The following is a 21,711-nucleotide window of genomic DNA, read 5'->3' on the forward strand; positions in this document are numbered from 1 at the left end:
GTTCGAACTCTTGGTTCTGGCAAAACAAAATCATAAAAGACTTAGTGCTTGCTCAATATTGTTCATCGCCCATTATCACAATATTACCCAACAAACCCCCCTCCCCCCCCCCCGAAAAAACAACCAACCGCGCGCGTCATTCTGTGCATGTGAATTTATGGTTTTATTTCAACAAATCAATAGCACAAAAATAGGTACTTTGCTTGTCCTGAACGCCACCGGTGTAGAGAAGTTAACACTCCGAATTGACTTCGTTGAAGTTGGCTCCCGGGCATGGTGGTCACTTATGGACACATGTTCAATGTTCCTTCTTGAAACTTGAATAGATATCGAAACATTTTGAACTTTGGAAAAAAATTGCTTGGTTTCATTTAATTTGACATACGGGAAAAATGTTGGTGCTTGGTGTGCATCATCCTGTGAGACTGATCCCTATGCTAGGTCTCGACCTAAAAGTATCCCGTCACTCATTCACACATTACCCTGTTTCCGGTTTTCATTTCTCTCTCTCTCTCTCTCTCTCTCTCGTCTACATTTATTTCTGGGCACGTTGGCCGTACGCCTTGGTGGCATAGTCACCACCAGTGACAATCAGGTCCTCGGGGCGGTAGTCGAACTTGCCAGTCAGGTAGGACTCGAGGATGTTCTTGGTGCCAATAGCGTAGCGCTTCTGCGCGTCGAGCGAGGTACCGGACATGTGGGGCACCATGGCGTTGCCGCCGCCGAAGGGGTTCTTGGCGTAGCGCAGAGGGTGGTCCTTGGGGGCGGGCTGGGGGTACCACACATCACCACCGTAGCCGCGGAGGTGGCCAGACTTGAGGGCATCGGCGACATCCTCCTTGACGACGATGGCGCCACGAGCGGTGTTGACGAGCCAAGAGCCTGCAAATTGTGTCGTCAAATGTTAGCTATCATATATCTCTACACGTCTACTACACAGTGAGACTTACCCTTCTTCATCTTGCTGATGAGATCCTTGTTGAACAGGCCACGAGTCTTCTCGTGCAGGGGGCAGTTGATGGTGACCACATCACACTGGGCCAGCAGCTCCTCGAGGTCAGCGACGCGGCGGCAGCCGATCTCAGCCTCCTTCTCGGGGCTCAGGGGCTGGTAGTCGTAGTACAGCAGCTCCTTGCAGTCAAAGGGCTTGAGGCGGCGCAGCACACGCTCGCCGATGCGGCCGACGGCGACGGTGCCGACAACCTTGCCCTCGAGGTCGAACTCGTTCTTGGCGGCCGCGGCAACGTCCCAGTCGCCAGCCTCGATCTGCTCGTGCGCGGGAACAAAGTTACGGACGAGGGTGAGGATGGTCATGACGACGTGCTCGGCCACGGAAACAACGTTGGAGCCCGTCACCTCGGCCACGGTGATGCCACCGTTGGTGGTGTTGGCGGCGTTCAGATCCACATGGTCGGAGCCGATACCTGCGGTCACGGCCAGCTTCAGGTTCTTGGCCTTGGCGAGGCGCTCGGCGGTCAGGTAGCCAGGGTGGAAGCTGTCGAAGAAGGAGAGCCAGTCAGCTTTCTTCGCTCATGCCTAGAACATGACCGAGAGAGAACTCCTCGTCTGTATGCAAAGTATGTCCGCGGACATTGCCTAGTCCACATATTCTGGCAGAACAGGGCCCAGGTAGGCAATCTGATAGGGAGGAGTTTCTTGTATACGTACGGAGTGGTGATGATAATCTCGGCGTCGACAAGCTCCTTGTCAAAGGTCGAGTTCTCGCCCTCCTTGTCAGAGGTGGTGACGAGAGTGTGTCCCTGATCCTCGAGCCATTTCCGGAGGCCGAGCTCGTTCTGGGTGGTACCAAGCAGCTCAGGAACCTGAATGGTTGGAAATCACCCCTGTCAGCCTCGATTACAAGCTCTCTCTGGCGATCTCAAGCCCCTGTAGCGAAAGCCGATCCCCTAACAAGCAGCACCCATCCACTGGTTGAGGTGGCCCCACACGCGCACACAAGACTCCACAACGTTTTCCTCCAATTGCTGTACATAGTACAGCGGCCCCCGCCTGCTCGCAGCACTGTATGCTATCCGCCCCTAGCTCCAGTGTAAATGACGCAAGGCCACAGACACACCGAGCCAGCGCCGGATAGCTTTGTTCTGTAGCTGCAGCACCAAGCTCCCAGCTCCTCGACAACCCGCCGCCCTCCCTCCTTTGAACATTACCCCGCATCGTTTAAAAGCACCCAGCCGCAAAAAGGCACAATACCCAACTTCTTGGCTTTGTTCGCGGTGCCATGTAGGAGGGAAGAACGGAAGGGAGTAAGGAGTCGGGGACGGAGGCAATTGGGTGTCTATGTGGTCTTGGTGCGCCTTTCCCGCAGGATCTCGTGCATGCTGTTGCTGGCTTGCTTGGGAAGGCGGGGCCAATTGGAAAAGGCAGGGCGTGTGAACTCTAGATTAGAAACTCACCTCCTCGGCGTGCTTGCCGCCATCATAGAGAACCATCAAAACCTTGACCTTTTCACGGGGAAAACCAGTCAGCGATCGGGTCGTCGTATATGCTCCCAGCCTGCCCCGGCGTGTCGTGCTCGCATTGTTTTCAAACACGCTGTTGGCAGCAGCCTGCCTCGAGGTCATCACGCCCGCGGCGCGTGCAGTGGACGACCTCAGGCCGGACGAGAGAGCGGGCGACGCGAGGTGCAGGCCTCTGGCGCGTGAAGCAACAGGACCGACAGAGCGGGCTAAGGGACGGGAAAGAGAGCTAAGTACCATCTTGACTGATTTATTGTTTCCTGTGGACGGGATGGCTTATACAATGTGTGGAAGAGGGAGGGAGAGAGGAGAGGGGTCTGTGGCTGGTAGGTTAGACAAGTAAAACCGGTTGTCGGGTCGTAGTAGCTTTATATATATGTTGCAGCTAGCGTGGAGGAGGAGGCTCGGAGGGCTCGGGATGTGATGTAGTTGCGTTAGAAGAGGAAAGGTTGCGTACCACTAGATGACGAGGAAAAATGGTCTGAGGGGGGAGCAGGGCTCTTGCTTTATATGTTTCACACCCCTCCTCCAGAACGGAGCAGTAGGATAGCCCAACGTAACGGATTGCCATCACTGGGTCCGAGGGGGGGGAAGAGGACTGAGATTCTGTGAGGATAAGTTACTAGTGGAGCGTCTCGCCGCGTTCTGGATCGTCTGGGCGAACCAATTTGAGCTTGTGATGTGCCTCCGCACCTGGGCTCGCTGATGATTAGATACAGGATAACTATTACGATACTAATCCATCGTGTACTACCTCACTGTTGCTTTGACAATGACATCGAGGCGGGACAATCCAATGCAGCGCATGATTCCTGTACTGGAAGCCAGTCGCCTCTCGAATTCAATTACCTCATGGGAAGGTCTCGCAGGGTCTATCTTGCCCGGCATCCAGAGTGGATTCCACAGTTTCCGTACTCCCACCCTTATACCAACCAGGCTGTAAGTTCTACCCGGGCCCAGGCTCGGTGTGTCCCAACCGCGCGGTCAGCCAACGAGCCAGTGATGTGTTGTCTCAACATGCCAAGTATCCCCCTCTGAGATAACATGCTTCAACTTTGGAGTTCGATAGACAAATCTCGCCCGCATCACTAGATCCCTCCTGGAGCGACCGCATGCCTCTAGGTCGGAGCGATGGATCGGCGGATGGGAACAAAAGATTGGAGCCATGATAGTCCTCACCTGGGATGTGCATCAAGCCGTGCATGGCCACGAATGGTAATGCTCACCCACCCGCCTATCCAGTCGACCCCGCAGTACAAGGCTGTCTTCCCCTCCTCCCCTTGTCTTTCTCAATTCAGAAGGAGGGGAGGCGGACAAGGCGGGGGAGCTTTGAACCATCTGGCATTGTGCTACAGGGCCCATAGTATGTTCCTCAGCACGTCCTCAACGGGGAAAAGCTGGGCTTTCGGTGAGTACGTTGCTTAGAGGACAGGCGGTCGTTTCTCGGCATTGATTCGGAATGTGGCCCCGTGCAGGCAGGGCCCCCATCAAGGTGGGGACAGGGCTTTGATCTGACGATAGTGTGGGGTAAAGACATAATACTATGGTAGTAGCTTCTCGTAGAGGCACCGTTAGAGTATTCAGAACGGGCCAGAGAAGCTCCTACAGGCTTGGCCCGTTCTTGATAATTGGTCCGTCTTCGATCCTCGATAGCTCCAATACCGGCAGTATCTACTATGCCGGAATCACTTTCTCTCCGAACTTGTGTGTGTAGGGCAAACATTGCTGAACGAGGGTCCCTGTGCAGGTGCGTCCTGTGTGTCATCGCTTCCCACTGCTGAGGACCTTGATGATAACTGGACCCGCGCATTGACACCTCAAACTGGAACGTGCTTGCCGAGTATGCCGTACACAGACGAGAGGAGGAGCGAGGATGATGAGAAGAAGGTGAAGAGAACTGATGCAGTAGGGAGATGATTGCTGACTAAGTATTGCTGACCCGAGTCCTCCCGTCCTCCTTCTTCCTCCATCAGCCTCAACCGCACCTCCCCTGCACAGCGGTCATAACTCACTTGAAGACCCGGCAGATGTTGCTGCTCACTGGACCTCTTTTTGGAACGTTAGCCATTGGAACATTTTTCTTGCGATGCATCTTCTACTTCGTGAGCACGATGAGTGCGTGATTGAACCCTAGGAATTCAACACAGAGGCTTCAGGTCCTGCAATTTGAAAAGGCATGGCTAATCAGGTACTCGTCTCGAAACGATGTGAGGAGGATTATTCACCAAGATCAACATTTTCGTCAGCTCGCTATCATGCAGAGGCCAAGGAAGGAGGCAAAACTGCTAATCAGTCGTATGTACTGCCGCCATACCTCTGTCTCCCGTCTTAACAAGAGCCTTGTACTTGTTTACCCTCGCTGGCAATACCTTCACAAGCAGATGTAGAAGAAGTTCTCATCCCCTCCGACACGTGATCTTGACCTTCTCACCTCTTTTTCTTGCAGTCATCAGCAGGAACCTCGGACACACCCCCTCGATCCAGTCAGGATGCTTCCTCGTCTTCTGCTCCGTGGCACCCCATTCTTCCATCTGGACGACCTCAAAGCCCGCGCCTACCAGCAGCGCAAAGTACGAGCTTAGCGTCCGATGCTGCTTTTTGACATCTTGGACCAGCCAGTTGATGCTCCTCTCCCCCTCGTCGAAGTAGCTATCCACCGGCCACTGATCCACCTCCCCGTCTGGCGTCTTGGTGAACCCCGGCCGAGTCGGTGCCGTGAGGAAGGGGTGCTCGATCGAGAACACGAAGAGCCCCCCAGGTATCAGAGACGCATGCACCTCCCGGATCACGTTCTCGATGTTCTTCACGTAGTGAAGAGCTAGGCCGCAGAACACCAGATCATACGCACCCGTCCGCAACACCAGCTTCTCCAAATCGGTTCTCGAGAAGTTGATCAGCCCCTGCTCAAATCCCCTGCCAGCAATTCCCACGGCAGAGCCAGGCGCCCCGCGCTTGTCGGCCTCGGACTTGATCGTGCGTGTCCTGCTCTCTGCCTTCCGGAGCATATTTACGCTGATGTCGCAGGCATCGACCTCGCGGGCTCCCCTGGAGATGCACCAACGGCTGAACCAACCCTCGCCGCACGCCAGGTCAAGCACTTTCTTGCTGTTCAGGTCAGAGGGCAGCATTGCTTGCAACTCTGGCCACTCGGAGGCCCCCTGGGACCCCTTGATTGCGCGTGGAAACTCGGAATATTTCTGGAAAAACTCCGGGTTGTCGTACATATTTTGGGCCGACATTTTGTCTCCACTTGTGGTGGTAGTGTGATGACAGAGATAAGAAGATGGTGGGTGTATGGTGGGTATGAAGCTGAGGTAAGAGGGCAGATGGTAAGTGTCGAGTGTTTCTATTGCATTCGCGATATGGGACACGGACGAGTACTATGCAACAAAATGTGTACTGTACTGAAGCGTGGCACAGTCCCTGCGGTGGTCTCAGTTAGTGGTCTGATGATCAACTGAGCAGAAGGTAATGTGGGTTGACGAACGGTTTTCCAGGCCTAAGAAGTCTGTTGGGGATTCACCATTATATACTCATTTAACGAAAGACGGGCGTGAGCTTCATTCACAACTCTCATTCTGCCAGCTGGATTGAAACTCGTTCACAATCCTTCCGAAGGTGTAACACCTTCAAGAATCCCGCACTGAGTCAACGCCCGCGCCCGCTGCCGCTGCACGTCAGGCCGGTCTGATGGGCTTGGGCACAAATCCGAGCTCACCACCACGCGCGGCCTCATACGATCAAGAGGTCTAGGTCCGACACTCCCCTATTTCTGAATATTACACCTTCCTGGCCATTGAATCGCGGGTCTGCATGGCTCGCTCCACCTTGTACGACACCTGTACGTCCTTCGGACGATCAGTGCCTGACAGCACGGGATGACCTGACATCTGCAGCCGATCCTTACAAGATGCAACGCAGGATATCCGGAAGGTCTTGCCGGGAGAAGGTGGGTGGGTTCTTCCAAGGGAGGTACGTGCGGAGCTGCTTGTCCTTGCATGACGGTTGCAGAGGACAGACACACCGTTGGTCCAGGTGCGCACGTGCACACGCGCGTGAACCTTCTATTCGCTATTTAACCCCTTCAAGCTCGACCGCTTCAAATTTTACCAACATCAAACTTCAGAAGCACGGGTGCAACATGCTCCATGATGGGGTCGACACACAGACTTCAAACTGTTTTCAGGCACATTGGGGACCAGTCATACGATGAAGTGGCCGGAACGGGAGATGACAGCTCATGGCTGGCGTTGCGCAGGAATGTAAGTACGACCGTCTATATGTGTGAGCACGCACCAGGCTATGCTGCCTCTGGCGCTCGATCTCTCGAGCTCGTCTCTCACTTCTGCAGAACTGCATAAGCTAAGTCGGTCAAGAGCTGCCGGAGGGCGGAATCTGTGTTCGACTTCCAGCTGCCAACTTAGGCGGGTTATTGCCAGCCAGGGACTGTTATGTGCTTGCCCATGATGCACAGGAGGGAAGCAGGGGCCTTACATGAGACGCAACCGAGCGAGGCTCGATATTGCGCGGCCCGACGCGAGAACTTGGAGACCACTGGTGGAAGAAAAGGGCGGAATTTCAAAGAGTCTGCCAAGTGAGAATTCCGTCCGCGATTTCATGCGGGCTCGCGACGGGCTCTGCTGCTAGGCAGTGCAGAAATCTGGCGATGTGTAACCTGTGCCTCATCAAATCTTTCGTGTTCGGGCCGAGACAGTGGCAGTGCTTTCCATCGCATTTGCTTTCTTCCATCTTTTCCTTTTCTTCTTTTCTCTCATTTCTTTTCAGGAACACTCTCCTCAATCACTCCCCTCCCTCTTTTCTTGCTTTTCTTTCGTTTTTCTTCTCCCGCCTGAGCTCATGCTCATAATGTCAGGAATGTAACACCGAAGAAGCAATTCACTCTTCCACCAATCTGGCATCCCCCCTCGCGTGGAAACCTATCACTTTGGCCCGTCAAGTCTAAGTACTTCCTGTGTGTGACGAGCTCGCTGCGAAGGCTGAACTTTTTGTTGGACTGAAGGATCCACTCTGAAGCAAGGAGATATGCTTCAAGACCTTTCGACTGCCTACTCACATCCCGGGTGCGACAGACGCTGCTCCTGGTGCGAGGTGTTCGGAAGGGCACTCCTCGCCTCTAAAGTGCAATTCAGCTTGGACTAGTCGTCATAAACAGCCCACCTTGTGCCCTTGCACGGCAGTACCCGTGTCATTGCCACCACACCATGTGTCTCCTCTCGACACATGCCATTGTTGCGGCTCCAAACCAAATTGTGCAGGGGTGCTGAGCCGCTAGATTAAGCCGTTGTTACATGCTTCTGAAGAGCGCTGTGTAACGGCGGGATGAACACGCAACACAAAATAAGCAAGGATATGAAAGAGGAAAAAATTGAACAAGAGAAACAAAGACAAAGAATGGAAAAAGGAAAGAAAAATCAGAAGCGACGGTGACACATCAAGTCAGCAATGACCTGCGTTCTTTCCCACGAGTTGCGAGACTCGAAACAGCCGGAGGTCGACCCTAACAATGTGCTGTACCTCGTTTGTAGTCGTACAGCTAAGGCAGAGCATAATGAGGGCGGGGTCCCTTGAGGCTTTCAGCCGGGGATACAAACAGGAGACCTGCCAGAAAGACCATTGGACCTGACATGGTGGCGCTACCGTATTCGACAGGGTATCCTGCCGCATCACAAAATAACGAAGTCGCAAATTAGAGAATAAAAGAAGGAAGAGGGGGCAGTACCGGATATTTTGCGTGTCATCAACGTGATGCCGGCCTGACGGGGAAACGCGGCTCGGTAGCTGCACGATTAAGGGGGGAGGGCTTCATCCAACGAAAGAAAAAGAAGGGGAAAAAGAACGCTGTCTGCTATTCGTTAGATACAACCCAAAGAAGAAGAAGTAAGAGACCTTTGCTCTCCACGTTCATCCATGGCGAGCCATATCCCTCTCCGCAATGCTGGCTGCTGGCTCGTCATGGAAGCCCCCAAGCGACAGCCACACGTCGCCATCACGAACCGGCCAATACATAGTGTGATATAATGATAGAAAACAAGAAAGAGAGGGAGGGAGAGAGGTTGGGTGCCAGTCGGCCCCCGAGCCGGGAGATCGGATGCAGGGGCGTGACGCTCAGGCTTTTTGCAAGGGAGGTTCTTGAGACTTATTCTTGCTTTAGCTTTCGTTTCTATTCCTTCACATCCTCTTCGTTCTCCTCCTTTAACTCGCTGCACTCCTTTTTTATTCTGTTTAATTTTCTCTTTTCTCATCGAAGCTGGCCGAGACAACCCTCCCGCCCGGGGGGCCCCTTACCTGGACAGAATCACGTCACTTTGCAGCCTACAAAATCATACCCCTAGGCTGGCTGTTTTGGCTGCCCGTCCGTCTGTCTATCAGAGTAACAAAAAAGCGAGGCGACGTTTCAACCTCTTCGCACAACATCATTCAACGTCGCATGGGATGGAGGCGAAGCCTCGCCGCCCCTTGCTTGAAACGGGACGGAACGAGCGGGCTAAAAAAGCCTTGGGTAGCAATGGACCTGTCCATCTGAGAGTGACACCTGGGCCGTGACACACTTACGCGGGCGGTGAGGAGCCCAGGGAAAAACAAGAAAGAAAGGAAAAAGCAAAGCACTGGTTCCGAAGAGAAATGTCTCGGGCTCGTGCCTGTTACGGGTCGGTACTGGTATTGCTTGTCCACGGGGGACACTTTCGAGAAATCTCACATTTTGCTGTAGACCAGTATCTAGTGTGGTGAATGTGTACGATGCGGCGAGGCCCCTCCAATATCTACGTACATGTTTAATCTGACACTCTACTCGCGGCCACTCACTGGCCTCTTTACGGCCTAATCATCACTTGTGCGCCTTGACATGGATGCTGAAGGAAATAACCAGGCTCACAGGGTTGGCCAGTTTCAGAAGAAAGGAAGGAAAAAGAAATCCAAAATCTCAGCTCTGTTGCTGTCGTTCAGTGTGCACGCTGCCGACGTGCAACCCGTCTATCCTCCAGTATCAACCTCTGGTACCTTTTTTTCTTCTTCGCATGCGCATGTGAGGTAGCACAGTCATGCGGCATCATCTCCTGGCAGATCCCGTGCGTCGCAACGCTCGCCGTCTAGGTAACGTGTATCTCATGGTTCCGATTGAGGGATCTGCAAATCTGCGCTTGGTGGTCTCATCGCCTGTCCGCAGTTAGGCTGGTGCCCAAGCAAATTTGCTCTTGGCATTTCTCTCATCGAGATCCTGCCGTTGTTTGAGGATCAGAGTGAACAGGAAAACTGCCGAAAAATTTGTGCGGCATAGACGGGCGGTTCATGCTTCTGTAGCGGAAACGTTCTGACGTCGATGCTGGGCTCTCTCACCGCCGGATAACGACGCTAATTCGTGTTGCCACTGCGCAGCTCTCTTGGACTGTACGGTGGTAATTGTTCCTCCCTGCTGGTTGTCGCGGGAACGGAGACGTCCGTGGGACGACTGGCGGACGGTGTCCACGACAACGCCTTGGCCATCATCTTGGCAAAATATTCCTGAACAAAAGACTCGGTATAGTAGCTGTGATTCGCATCATGTGCAGCCACAAGATTGTGTGCCAGCTCGTGCGCCACCACCACGAACCACCACACCGAAGCCTCGACTCTGCCCTCCGCACCCGCACGTCCGATTTCTCTCATCTTGTTGTAATGCAGCTGTAGGAAGAAGCGCAGGTTGCAGAAGATGCTTCCGTTCGTGTTGAATGCGATACAGGCGCCTGCCTCGTCAAAGTGGATCTGCAAGGCTGTGGTCGAGACGCCATAGATATCAGCAACATCTCGAAGGAGATTCTCGAATTTCGAGATCGCCTCGCTATTTTGCCCAAGGAATGTCATGTGGTCCGTGGAGATAGACTTGTCGAGATAGACCTTCATGCCGCGCGGTGCCTGCGCCACAAAGACGATGTTCTGCGCCGGTGTGCTGTCACAGTACGTCGCTTGCTCCTTGATCTCTTGTGTCCGTGGTGGACTAAACACACTGGAGGAGTCGTGCGGTCGCGTCGATCGGATAGCTTGGAGCAAGTTGTTCTGCACTACCGCAGGAGAGGTTACCCGTCCGCTATCCCCAGGGCCCTGCTGTTGTGATGGACCTGACTGGGCCTGGCCTGTCTTGACCTCGGGCTCAGGATTTGTCAAGAGATTATCCATTGCCCTGTCTGCCTCTTCATCCTTGTCAAGGCCGAACCTGCGTGATATATTGGAGAAGAATCCTCTGCTTCGTCGTCCATTCTGGGCCGCAGGCGGAGCTTCGGGAGAGTCTGGATCAAAGGAACCTGGCATCGCACCAGGGAGACCTGACTGTTGCTTTGGTGTGTTCGGCCGCTTGGCTTCGGCCTCCACAGTAGCTTTCTCCTGACGTGCCCACTCCTCTTCCCTCTCCTTGATCCGCTGCTCCTCTGCTTGAAGTGCCTTTCGTCGCTCCTCTTCGGCAATTCGAGCCTCTTCCGCTTTGGCCCGTAGGATTCTGTCGACATTGTAGCCGCGGGCCCTGAGGTCAAGCAAATTCAACTTGAGGAAAGGTTCGAAAAAGAAATACGACTGCTGGTTGTGGCGTGTCAAGATCAGAGTGCAGACTGCTTGCCCGACTTGATACATGTCTGGTTTACTGCCTTGGTCGGCGGCAATGTACAAAGTATGCCCTGTTGCCGTCCTCATGGCCATCGCTGCTCTCTTCTCCGTGTGAGACTTATGTTGACCCCTCAAGGTGCGGCGAAGTTGGACGCTCTGCACTACCTCGACGTGAAGATTCTTGTCTAGCCATTTCGCGTCATGTTTGATCGAGTCTCTTGAGATATGCCGATACTCATGAAGGAACAACTTCGTACGCTCCTGTTGATGATTAATCTTTGGTCACCATGGCAGAATGAAAATATGTGGCCTACTCACCAGAATATGATTTCTCAACCAGACAGCGCCATCCTGGTTAAGAGTTGACTTTCCTATGTGTGCGTCTTCTTGCACCAGACTGCTGATGCTTGGAGATCCAAGAGTCAGGTAAAAAGCTTCCAGGGTATCGTCTTCTGGCGCAGAGAGCAGATGATCGCGAAACAGTCGGAAACTATAGAAATCATCTGCAATCACAATCTCGGATGGAGCGGCAAGTTGGGATCCCCGAACGGACTCTCCATAGTCGTCATCCTCGGAAGCCCTGGCCTTGGAAGAAGGGATCTCCTTGAAGGCCATCAGCCATTTTTCCTGCTTCATCTTTCGATATAGATCCTTGTCCCTCTTCAGCGTCGAGATGTCGGTCGCTAGAGATCTCAAGATGTCCAGGTACTTCTCTGAACTGCCAACGGTTGTCCACAAGCGAACAGGCTCGTTGCAGGCGAAGGTCGCGATCTCGTGCTTTGTCGGTTCCATTTTTGCTCCGCACCGAAGTAAGAATGCATGTGCCACATCCCCAAAGTCCACAAAATCAAAGATCTCCCCGTAGGTCGCCCCTGTCCCGAGATAGACGTTCTGCGGCGGGACAAGCATCAGGCCATTTGGAGCCTCCGAATTCTTAGTTCGTAGAGGTTCCCCAGAGCGATTTCGTCGCTGAACCGGCACAAAGGACGCTGCTCTCAGCTTTGACAGACTACCTTGACCGAGGTCAGCCACCCGGGTCGCAAAGTAGTTGAATAGTGTGATGGCGGCTGATCGATCTTTCGGAGGGTTCGCGATGAGTTTCGCCACGCATGAATCTACCGGGGGTTCACGAGCGACACCAAACTTGCTGGCATGTGCATGAAGGTCTTTGGCCAGGATGTTGAAGCCTAACACAGAAGCTTGCTCATTTGTGAAGCAAGCGGACGGAGGGACGAGCTGTTTTGCAGTGCCTTGAAGTGGTAGGATGGGTTTGCTGGTGGACCCAATATCGAAAGCGGCGTAGCCGTTGATGTGGTGGTACTTGATGAAATAGTTTCTGGCCTTGTCTCTTCGCGGCGCATCGGTTGACGCCATCAACTCGATCAACTCTGGGACCGTGGGATGAGGTCTCAGGCCCAAACTCGACAGGAAGCGACCCTCCTTGCTGGCCACGCGGAAGCTTCCTGGTGGACCCGGCCACTGCAATAGAGGTGCTCCCAGCTCACGAAGCTCTGACTTGGGCTCAAATAGCTCAGAGACCTTGTAAAGCTGTGACGAGGCCTCTGTTGATTCCATGCCAGGCGGGCCAGCTTCTGCTGGGCATATGGGCGAGTTTCTCAATTTCTTCATGTCATCTGCGGGGATGTCATCTCTCACAGAAGCGAGGTATTTGATGAGCTCCATATGACTCCACGGTTTTTGTGTATTCTCTCCAGAGGGTTTCAAGAGGCGGGAGAAGATAGTGTCCAGGTCCAGTGTCCTTCGTACTCCGAGAGCCCCCAGAAACTTATCTTTGATGCCCTGACATCCTTCAATTGTCGGAAGATCGTCGAATAGTCTCACTGTCGGGAAGAACGACTCCGCTGGCTTCCTCATGCCCATCTTCGTGGGCATGACGGTGACATTCTGAAGCGCATTTGTGACTGAGCCCTTGGACCCCTGGCTCATATTGTCCCAATTCTTGGACAGTACGGTCAAGACAGAGACAGAGAACTTTGCCGACTTGGTCATGTTCTCGTCAGCCGGCCGGCTTGAAACCGAGTCAAGTAGGAATCGCAGCCAAGGTACAATCTCGAGTGGTTCCCAACCAAGAGCTTGCAAGTGATGTGCAGGGAGTTGATTGGTGAACGCGAAAGCAATTGTCGACGGTGGGATTGGCAGATTAGGGGGGATTTTGTTGCTGCTGAGGTAGTTTTTGATAGAGCTCAGCGTGATGATCTCTCCCGAATCTTGGCCCTCGCCAATGGTTGCAACTGCAACATCGAACAAGCGGGCCTTGCTACTAGGATCCAGCTCCCCTGTTGACGCAGTCTTGGCCGCCCAGCTGATGAAGTGAGTTAGCTGATCCCTATTCAGAGCTTTCGCCTCTAGCTCTTGCCGGACGTCGTCCACAGTGATGTCCTGAAGCAGGCCAAAGTCCCGAAGTTTCCTTATGAAGGGTACCTGTTTCATGTCATCCAGAATGACTGGGATTCCATCAACGAACTTGCCCATTTCATCGGAACCCATGCGGACCTTGGAAGTCAACAAGACTCCTCGGCTGGAATAGACCTCGATTGTTGGTTTCTGGTATGCAACCCAGAAAGACTCTTCGATGATCTGACCCACGTTGGCGCTAGGAGTTGAGTCCTGGAAAGTGTAGGTCTTCAGAATATGCAGCGCTTCAGGTAAGAACTTTGCAATCTCCTCCTTGGTCGGTATAGCGCCTTTGGCCCTTGCCTCCACCAACTTCTTGAGCTTGGCGTCGAGATCAAGCATCTCGTTGGTGAATGCCAGCCGCGTCATGATACCTGCAACTCGAAGCATTTCGATATTCCAGGTTCTGACCCAACGAGCGTTCAAGTCGATAGCCTCTCTCTCGACCGTTGGAATCACAGATGGAGCAGAGATGTGCATGCCGGCACCAGTTGTCTGTGCCGTTGGAAAACCGATGAAAACCCTGCCACCTGGCTTCTTGCTTGGCAACACTGAAGCGAAGACGTCAGCTGCTTTATTAGCCACCCCTGAGCTGCTGGAGCTCTCTGAGGCAAGCGTCTCGTCATATGACGAGGTGAGGATCGCTATTCTTGTTGTCTTCGGTGGTGGCTTCTTGGTAGCACGTTCCAATTCGGCTGAGAAGGAGGAAGAGATCTTTGTCTGGATAGATCCCGTTGTCACCTGAAGGAAGATGCTCGATCTCGACATCGCAGTAATATCTTCCGAGATGGCCTGCTGAACAGCGGCTTCTTCTTTCGCCATTTTCCCCCTTAGACCTGCTTGAGACGCGGTAGACGTAAGCCTGGAGAAAAAGCTCTTGAGAGAAGGCGCTTCTGACACCCCGGAACCCTCGCCAGAGGCACTGGTGGCTGCTGCAGGCTTCCAGCCCACGGCAGACATAAAGGATGCGTCGATCTGTACACTTGCTCGGTCGACGCTGGCCAGTTTCATGAGACCATCTCGAGTCCTAGTCTCCAGGTCTCTTGGAATTGGGACATCAACGCTCGGAGCTTGTTTCTTGTGCAGCGCCAGGACCTGGTAATCATCGATCCAGAACTCGATGTGTTGTAAGGCCACGAAGGTCAAACTCGTGGCAAGGAACTGACTTATGGATAGAATATTCGGCACCGGGGTCGTTGTATTCCTGTAGTCCAAGACAAAGGCAGTGTCGGTAGTGCTCTCCTCCTTGGGCAGCACCAGCTTCCTGGTGAAGAGTGAATTTGCCTTCCAGTAAAATGCCATTGCTTCTGCGCCGGAGCTCACAAATGGCTCTTCACAGTCTGCAAAAACGGAGTAGAAACCGACACCAAACGCGCCGATCTTGGTCTCGTCTGGATTGCCCTCTGCGATCCTCTTCAGTCTTCCCCAGTCTGTCTTTGTGAAAGGCTGACCGTTGTTCTGCACAAGCAGCCTTCGGAGGGTATGGTTCGTTATTATGTGTTTCAGCAGCTCTGATCTGTTCTGCGTGGAGGGAAGTGGTATTTGCGTCGAGGGCATGGTCTCCCATTTTATCTTGACGGTCGTCGCCTGCGCATCGGCAGCATTCTGGATCAACTCGCGCAGTGTTGTCCACTCTCCTGAGTACCGAGCGAGGACCTTGTCGATCAAAGCTCTGGTATCGACAGTGACGGCCTCCTCATCTTCTCCGTCTCGCAGAGCAGCGGCTCGGAGCTTTGAGTAGTCCATCTTCTGGTTCGCAGCAACGGCTGCTTTGGACAATGAGGATGCGGGCGAGGACCAGGACGAAGAATGTGTCGTGAACTGGGTTCGATAGCTTCAAAGAGCAAAGGCGTAGCACTCTTGGAAGAGGTCGATCTGAAGGTTGAAAGGATGGAGGGGGCCCTAACTTATAGACGGTTTGGGAGGTCAGATGGAGGAAGAGCAGTGACTGTTCTGCGGCCAAGTGCGCTCGTTCACATGCCAGCAATTAGAGTGAAAGGGGAAATTAAGCGCCTAAGTGAAGAAAAGAAACCATGCGGCGCTCGCAACCTAAAATGAATGAAATCTTAGTAAAAAAGAAGAGGTCTATTCTGTCTATTCGGACAAGTGTACGTGGTCGTTACAACTTGTCAGCGTCGTCAACTCGCGCTTGCCTGCCCCATGGAGGCGAAACGCATCTGGGCGCATCTGCAGCGTCATCACCCTGCCCATACACCCTGACGGTTCAGCAGGGGGGGGGGGGACCTCCACCACTGTGGAGCTTCAGTACATAGGGGCCTGGGCTTTAAAATCCCTCCGGGCTATCCGATCCCCGGTGCTCGAAACTATTTTAGACCTGGAACCGCCTAATGCTAGCAACTTGCCAATTTATCATACATAGCAGCAGCATAGCACGTGTCTGTCGAGCACATTCCCCATCTTACAGCCTCCTATGGGAGCTAGAGACGTAAGAGCTGAAACGTGAAAGTCATGCAAACGATGATCGATCAGTAAAGAGAGGATCACCCGAACTGCCGTGTATATGGACAGAAGAGTTCAACAGCGGACGTGGGAGAAAGGTATTGTGAATGCAATACAGTGGATCTGCCTGTACTTGTTATGACTTGCTTGATGAGGTAGAACCGTGTCTGGAGCATAGCGGCTTTCATATGTCAAATATAGAAGATCTCGATTGGCAGAACTCGAGTACTCGTTATTTGGTAGTGCACACGGTGAGCATCCTTCTCCAGTAGAAGATTTAATGTAGCACGGGTATTCGTGACCCGTTGCTAAAGGCCATGCTCTTCTTCGTTCAGGGACTTTCTCTGCGCCGATGGCGGTTCTCAGGGCTCAAGCTACTGCGCCTGTCTGGAGATCCGTGGCGATGTTCATCCCGCCTCCCTTTCCCGTCTCTATCCCTACTCCGTCTTCGGTACTCTCGATTCGGAGTCCTGCTGCGAGACCTCCCATGACGCCTGTGTCGCCTGTGACGATCTCTGTCCGGGCTCCGGCTCTTGCTCCTGTGGCCTCGGTGATCCCTGCGCGATCGTGGCTCGAGCTTGTCATCCCCATCCCGATTCCCTCGCTCTCCATGTCGATCTCGGCTTCGGCTACGGTGTCGATGGCGATGGCGATGCTCACGATCCCGGCCTTCTCTATGGCGCTCGTCTCGGTCCTCTCGCCGCCGCGAACGATGTGACTCCGTTCTGTTGCCTCTTTGTACGCCCTGGGGTCTTTCAGGAGCAGGAGACGCCTCCCCGCCCATTCGCGAACCCAACACTTCGATAGCATTGGCGCCTGATGTATTCCGCACCGGTGGCGGCAATCCAAGCGCTTTTGCTATCGCATCCTCCTCGGCCTCCTTGATCTTCTGTATCTCCTCACGGCGGATCCTCGCTTGTCGATCCTCGTCTGTTTCGTTGGGGTCTGCATTGCCGGCGTCCGCCTTTGCGTACCACTGCAGGTCTTTGCCCTGCTGCCATCGCCCGACCGGTGCTTTGAGGGAGTGACCGAGGTAGTTTTCGCGGTGTGCAGAGGTTGCCACTTCATCCCAGGAGAAGTTGACGCCACCCCGGGACCCCGACTTGCGGACTGTCGCGACCAGATCCATATTTGAGGCTCTTCGTGGCAGGTGCAATAGAGGTGTCGTTTGTCGTTGCGAGTTGCTACTGAATGTGTGCAATGTGATGGGAAAGCAGAAGTGGTCGAGGGTGTGGAGTAAGTCGACGTTAAAGACGTTAGAATTGAGTTCAGCGGCTTGTTCAGTACCCTGCCAGCCGCCACAGATGGGGGCCTCGCAGTGCATGGAGTACCCTAGCTGCCCCATAGCAACCTGTGCGGTAGGGCGTCCATACAGCTTGGTCGGACCCAGCTTTACCCGTTGCAGGCAACCTCACGTCTTCCCTTGTTTTCGTTTCGTGAGCTTCTTCCAATCTCGACTCCATTTCCAGCTTAACGACTACTTACGACCTGCACTTTGGATTTTTCTACCGCTGCCCATAGTTGACAAATTTCTAGACTACCTTTTTCGCCACCGACCGCTACACGAAGACCAGCCAAGATGGGCTCCTCACTGATGGAGAACGACGACGAGACATCATGGTTCAACCCTCACTTCATCATGCAGCACGGGCCGCTGCACAATGATACGATCCTCATCTACTTTGCCGACTCGCCCTGGTGTGAGCGCACGTCCAACAACAAGACCATTATGAACCAGGCGCTGTACAACCCCGCGATGGCCGCGGTTGTCACCTCTCGCGCGCAGTTTGAGGCCCGCCTGAGAAGTATGTCCGGGCTGGAGTACATGGTGTCCGAAGCACCGGCAGAGACACTTCCGGACACGGGGACTGGTGTATGGGTGATTCGCAAGCAGACAAGGAAGAAGCGAGGCGCCAATCTGGAAGATGAGGTGACGGTTCATGCGTCGTACTACGTGGTGGGCGCGAACATCTATCCTGCGCCGTCTCTGATGGACATAATGAGCTCGAAGCTGGTAGGCATCTATCTTCCCCGTCGTTAGGCGCGCATGGGTAAATAATAGGCTGATCGACATTGTGTGTACTAGGCCACCATCTCACATGCGATTGGGAATGTCTTCGAGGCTGCAAACCGCATACAGACGTGGACCCCCGCGCAGGGTCACTCCTTTGCGAATCCGGCACTACCTCGCGCCGGGACAGCCGAGCCGAAAGAGGCGACACCTATGCCAAATGGATCTGGGGCGAGGGCAGGCCAGTCCGCCGCAGCTTCAAAGGTCTCTACAAAGACGGAGCTCGACGCAAGACTGGCCGAAGACTCTTTCAATATCCACATGGCTTGCGGAGGCTATTACATGGACGAGATACCCATCACTGGAAAGCCGGGAGACTTCCATTTTGCAAATACAGGACGCAAGGACAAATTAGCTGTTCCTCAGACGCAGGCTCCAGCCATGACACCGCCAGTGCTCGCGCCCCTGAACACGGCTCAGGCGGCAGAGGCTGCTGCATCCTCGAAGGACATCAAAAAAACCAAGAGCCCAAAGCCTGGGTCTGCTATAGGATCGAAGAACAGACGGAAGAGCAAAGCCGGTACCGCAATAGGGACGCCCACACCATCTTGAGGCCGCCTACCCTGAAGGGCCGGATTGATTTTTTTTCTTTTTATCGGCGTTATGGTACAAAAACTTGGTACGATACCCCTGGCTTATGAAGAACCCAATTGTCTAGCCAAACATGCATTGCTATGAATTATATCACTTTCTCCGTCCTCATCTATATGCTACTTGACCATATGCGATTGTCATGACCAGCGCAGGCGACCAATCTAGAATTGTATTGGAATCGGCTCTGACACGGGCTTCTCCTCCACTGCCCGTCATTTCCCTACGCCGCTTCATGTGCGTTTACCCTAAATCGCCTCCACGGCCGCGGCCCGGTCTGAAGCAAAAGGGATCTGATGGTGGAACTTTTGTCAAACTGGGGTAGGAGGTAAGCCGGGTGCAAACAACGTTTTGAAGCGTGTCAGCACTCTAACTTTCAAGAAGCTGACAACACTAGCAACAAGAAAGGCGATACCTCAGCACTCATATCTTCAAGTCAAGACTACAATCAGCCTACGAAAATTTCTGTCCTCGAGGCTAGAAGAGCATCATCGCATCATGAGCTTCAGTAATGGACGAATTTCTTTCTGTCTTCTACCGCGACGTCTGTCAATTACTCGTCTCATATGGCGAGGCTCTACCAAGCCTTACACCGCCTCCGAAAGGGGCTCACGTTCATGAAACATCCAAGGTCCAAATACTGGCCTGTATGTATCAACATGCGAGACGTAGAAGAGGACCAACAAGGCTGCAGACCGCGTTCGCCCGACTAGTTGCTGATACAGGACAAGCGTCACATGCAGTCCCAAGTCTTCGTTTCCGACTGGGACATAATAATCACGGGCCCCGTATTGGCCCCTTTTGCAAGATGCTTCTCGTGATTCGACCCTCTATGGAACGGTCCGTTGTTTCCGCTCATCACGGTCAGCTTTCGGGCTTGTCGTGGCCGTGGCGTGGCTGAAGTCGTGTTGGCCATTGGCGATGAGCAAATGACTTCTTCCACAGAACTTATATATCATACTCCTTTCCCTCAATTTTCCTCATCAAGTCCGGGCTAGTACCCTCTTCCCTTAGGTGTCCGTAGGAGCAGGCTCTCCCCCACCCAGTCCAGCGTCCCTCACGACTGCCAACAACTCGTCGCCGTGCACCCCGATTCACCCCGTCTCATACTATCTGCCGTCTTCTCCCAACCAACCCTCCCAAAAGAAAACAAAATTTCAACGTGGCTCATGCCCTCCAGCAATAAACCATGCCAGCAGCTATAAAATGCACGCCCTGTGCCGGGCGCGGTGCAACCTTGGAGTCGCGCAGGTGCCCGCGCTGCGCCCATGTCAGGGGCCTCGGCGCAAGAAGCTGCACGTACTGCCAGGGCACGATGCAGAAGACCACCAGCCGCGTGTGCTGGAAGTGCAACGGGAGGGGCACGATTCCGCGGCCCACGATGGCCTGGAGGTGAGAATTCATGGCCCCTTGGCGTCCCCTTTTCGTTCTTTCTTCTTTCTCTCATTGTTGAGGTCTTGAAGACACGCCGGGTTGCTGATCAAGTGTCCTACGTGACGGATAGTGGCCTGGGCCGTAATGGTAGGGCTCCCATTGAGCCTGAGCGGAAACATCTGGGTAGTCACCTGCAGGCTAGCTCGGCCCAGTCCACGCGGGAGCCGCAGCGGTCCTTGAGAGGCCACGGCAAGACACCCTCAACTGATTCCACACAGGAATCGCAGCAACCTGTTCGAGGCCATGGCAAGATGCCGTCCATGGACTCTGCCGACTGGCCTTTGGGAGATGGGGCGCCGTTCTAGTTGAGAAGTGTGGGTTCTGCTCGAGGCTGAGCCTGAGTGGGTGCCATATATATATACACACGTGTGTGTATATATAGACTGTTCTTTATGGCTGGACCGATCACTCGTTTTCTCCAAGGCAGGATCTCGTAATGTTGATGTACTGACTGCACCGTTGGTCGTCGCTCCTTTGAATCACGAAATTCAACTGAATTCTGGTTTGCAGTGACGATGTACTTCAGACTTGTCGCTTCGGGGAGGTTATACGGGGTGGTTGTTTGTTTTAGCAAAAGCAAAAAGTTGCACTCGTTGCTACCTTCAAGACTGCTGTAGATTTGCTGCCTATGCTCCATGCTCTGGGAACCGCAATTCTTTTGTGATTCAACAACGGCGCGACAAGCTGATCAGCATCGACGGAAAAAGAGGAAAAGGAAAAAGACTAAAGCAACCCATATGTCAAAAAGACACCTGCTGAGTCCGGAGACACCAGTTAGGTCAGAAAACCCCGGGGTTATTCATGAGATTTTGGTGACTCGGGTGGGAGTCGAACAGGGCCCTACACATCTAACACTTGTAAGATGTGGTGGGACTTCCCACTCCGCCACCCACCCGAGTCGAGAGCAATCACAAAATTCGGGCTTATCAAGGCATGCACCACCAGGTGCTGTCGATTTGGTGCCGCACTAGGGAGGAGCGTAACAGGCCTTGTTTGTAGAGTCTCTGCAGACTCTTTCCTATTGTCCACCACCCGTGATGCCTTCTGCATTAGTGTTATGGTGAGCCAACAATCCCATAACATCACCACATGCAACCAAGCACTCGGACCGTTGATCTGCGACAGACGACTGAGGTCCCTAGGCCAACGCATCTCTCAACGTCTCTTTGACCGACTCTTCCACGTCTGAAGCAACATTGCGAAGCTCATCCTTGACAAAGTCCTCCAGTTGGCTCTGCGCAACGCCAACCTCGTCTTCAATGCGAACTGTAATTGTGTCGTTGAACTCGTGTCGCACATCATATAACTGATTCTCGACATCTTGTGCCAGGTCATGGAGGCCAACCTCTAGCCTGGTCTCCACGTCCGCCACACGTCCTTCAACGCCCTCGATACGTTCGTCAAAACGTTGGTGTTGTTGGTTCTCCTGCCTCTGCGACCTCGGCTCACCCAGATGAGTTGCCTGAACAAGTTGTTCCACCCGATCTAATCGAGAATTCAGATCACTTAGTGACTTCTCGATCCGATCAAAGCGACGTCCCATTTCCATGAAGCCATGTCTACAAATATCCTCGAGGGACATCTTCTCCAGACGTGAACTTCCATCAGCGTCGGAGTCAAGGCGGCGGCGCTTCTTGACGACTGGTGGGTGCGGTGAACTGGATCCCAGCT

General features: G+C 53.5%; 7 protein-coding genes across 7 annotated transcripts; 1 reads left to right on the forward strand and 6 right to left on the reverse strand.

Moving 5' to 3' along the window:
• Positions 1-351: 351 nt before the first annotated feature.
• Positions 352-2,910, reverse strand: M406DRAFT_285853 (formate dehydrogenase). Its single transcript, XM_040918645.1, has 4 exons — positions 2,415-2,910; positions 1,669-1,823; positions 951-1,495; positions 352-882 (listed from the first exon to the last, which is right to left on the reverse strand). The coding sequence occupies exons 1-4, from the start codon at positions 2,715-2,717 to the stop codon at positions 536-538; spliced, it is 1,350 nt and encodes a 449-aa protein (XP_040781956.1). The 5' UTR covers positions 2,718-2,910; the 3' UTR covers positions 352-535.
• A 1,963-nt stretch (positions 2,911-4,873) lies between these two features.
• Positions 4,874-5,716, reverse strand: M406DRAFT_245032 (S-adenosyl-L-methionine-dependent methyltransferase; the record flags this gene model as incomplete). The annotated part of the gene is made up of 2 exons (XM_040916298.1): positions 4,874-5,390; positions 5,445-5,716. The coding sequence occupies 2 exons, from the start codon at positions 5,714-5,716 to the stop codon at positions 4,874-4,876; spliced, it is 789 nt and encodes a 262-aa protein (XP_040781957.1).
• A 4,132-nt stretch (positions 5,717-9,848) lies between these two features.
• Positions 9,849-15,230, reverse strand: M406DRAFT_326403 (uncharacterized protein; the record flags this gene model as incomplete). The annotated part of the gene is made up of 2 exons (XM_040920081.1): positions 9,849-11,330; positions 11,388-15,230. 2 exons carry the CDS (start codon positions 15,228-15,230, stop codon positions 9,849-9,851), a joined length of 5,325 nt encoding a protein of 1,774 aa, XP_040781958.1.
• Positions 15,231-16,146: 916 nt separating this feature from the next.
• Positions 16,147-16,638, reverse strand: M406DRAFT_320603 (uncharacterized protein; the record flags this gene model as incomplete). Its single annotated transcript, XM_040919410.1, has 1 exon — positions 16,147-16,638. A coding segment is annotated over one exon (320 nt), but the record flags the coding sequence as incomplete, so codon positions are not given.
• Positions 16,639-16,767: 129 nt separating this feature from the next.
• Positions 16,768-17,073, reverse strand: M406DRAFT_234811 (uncharacterized protein; the record flags this gene model as incomplete). The annotated part of the gene is made up of 1 exon (XM_040915999.1): positions 16,768-17,073. A coding segment is annotated over one exon (306 nt), but the record flags the coding sequence as incomplete, so codon positions are not given.
• Positions 17,074-17,538: 465 nt separating this feature from the next.
• On the forward strand, positions 17,539-18,567 carry M406DRAFT_247345 (MED6-domain-containing protein; the record flags this gene model as incomplete). The annotated part of the gene is made up of 2 exons (XM_040916462.1): positions 17,539-17,958; positions 18,031-18,567. The coding sequence occupies 2 exons, from the start codon at positions 17,539-17,541 to the stop codon at positions 18,565-18,567; spliced, it is 957 nt and encodes a 318-aa protein (XP_040781961.1).
• A 2,404-nt stretch (positions 18,568-20,971) lies between these two features.
• Positions 20,972-21,603, reverse strand: M406DRAFT_320604 (uncharacterized protein; the record flags this gene model as incomplete). The annotated part of the gene is made up of 1 exon (XM_040919411.1): positions 20,972-21,603. A coding segment is annotated over exon 1 (329 nt), but the record flags the coding sequence as incomplete, so codon positions are not given.
• Between the last annotated feature and the right edge of the window lie 108 nt (positions 21,604-21,711).

This window comes from Cryphonectria parasitica (assembly GCF_011745365.1).
Source record: "Cryphonectria parasitica EP155 unplaced genomic scaffold M406scaffold_1, whole genome shotgun sequence".
NCBI classification, from domain to species: Eukaryota; Fungi; Ascomycota; class Sordariomycetes; order Diaporthales; family Cryphonectriaceae; genus Cryphonectria; species Cryphonectria parasitica.

Excerpts from the sequence above, each read along its gene's own strand:
- M406DRAFT_285853 (XM_040918645.1), bottom strand. The coding sequence starts at position 2,717 with ATGGTACTTAGCTCTCTTTCCCGTCCCTTAGCCCGCTCTGTCGGTCCT. Across the intron at positions 1,824-2,414 it reads GCGGCAAGCACGCCGAGGAG|GTTCCTGAGCTGCTTGGTAC; the intron begins GTGAGTTTCTAA and ends CCAACCATTCAG. Across the intron at positions 1,496-1,668 it reads GAGATTATCATCACCACTCC|CTTCCACCCTGGCTACCTGA; the intron begins GTACGTATACAA and ends CTTCTTCGACAG.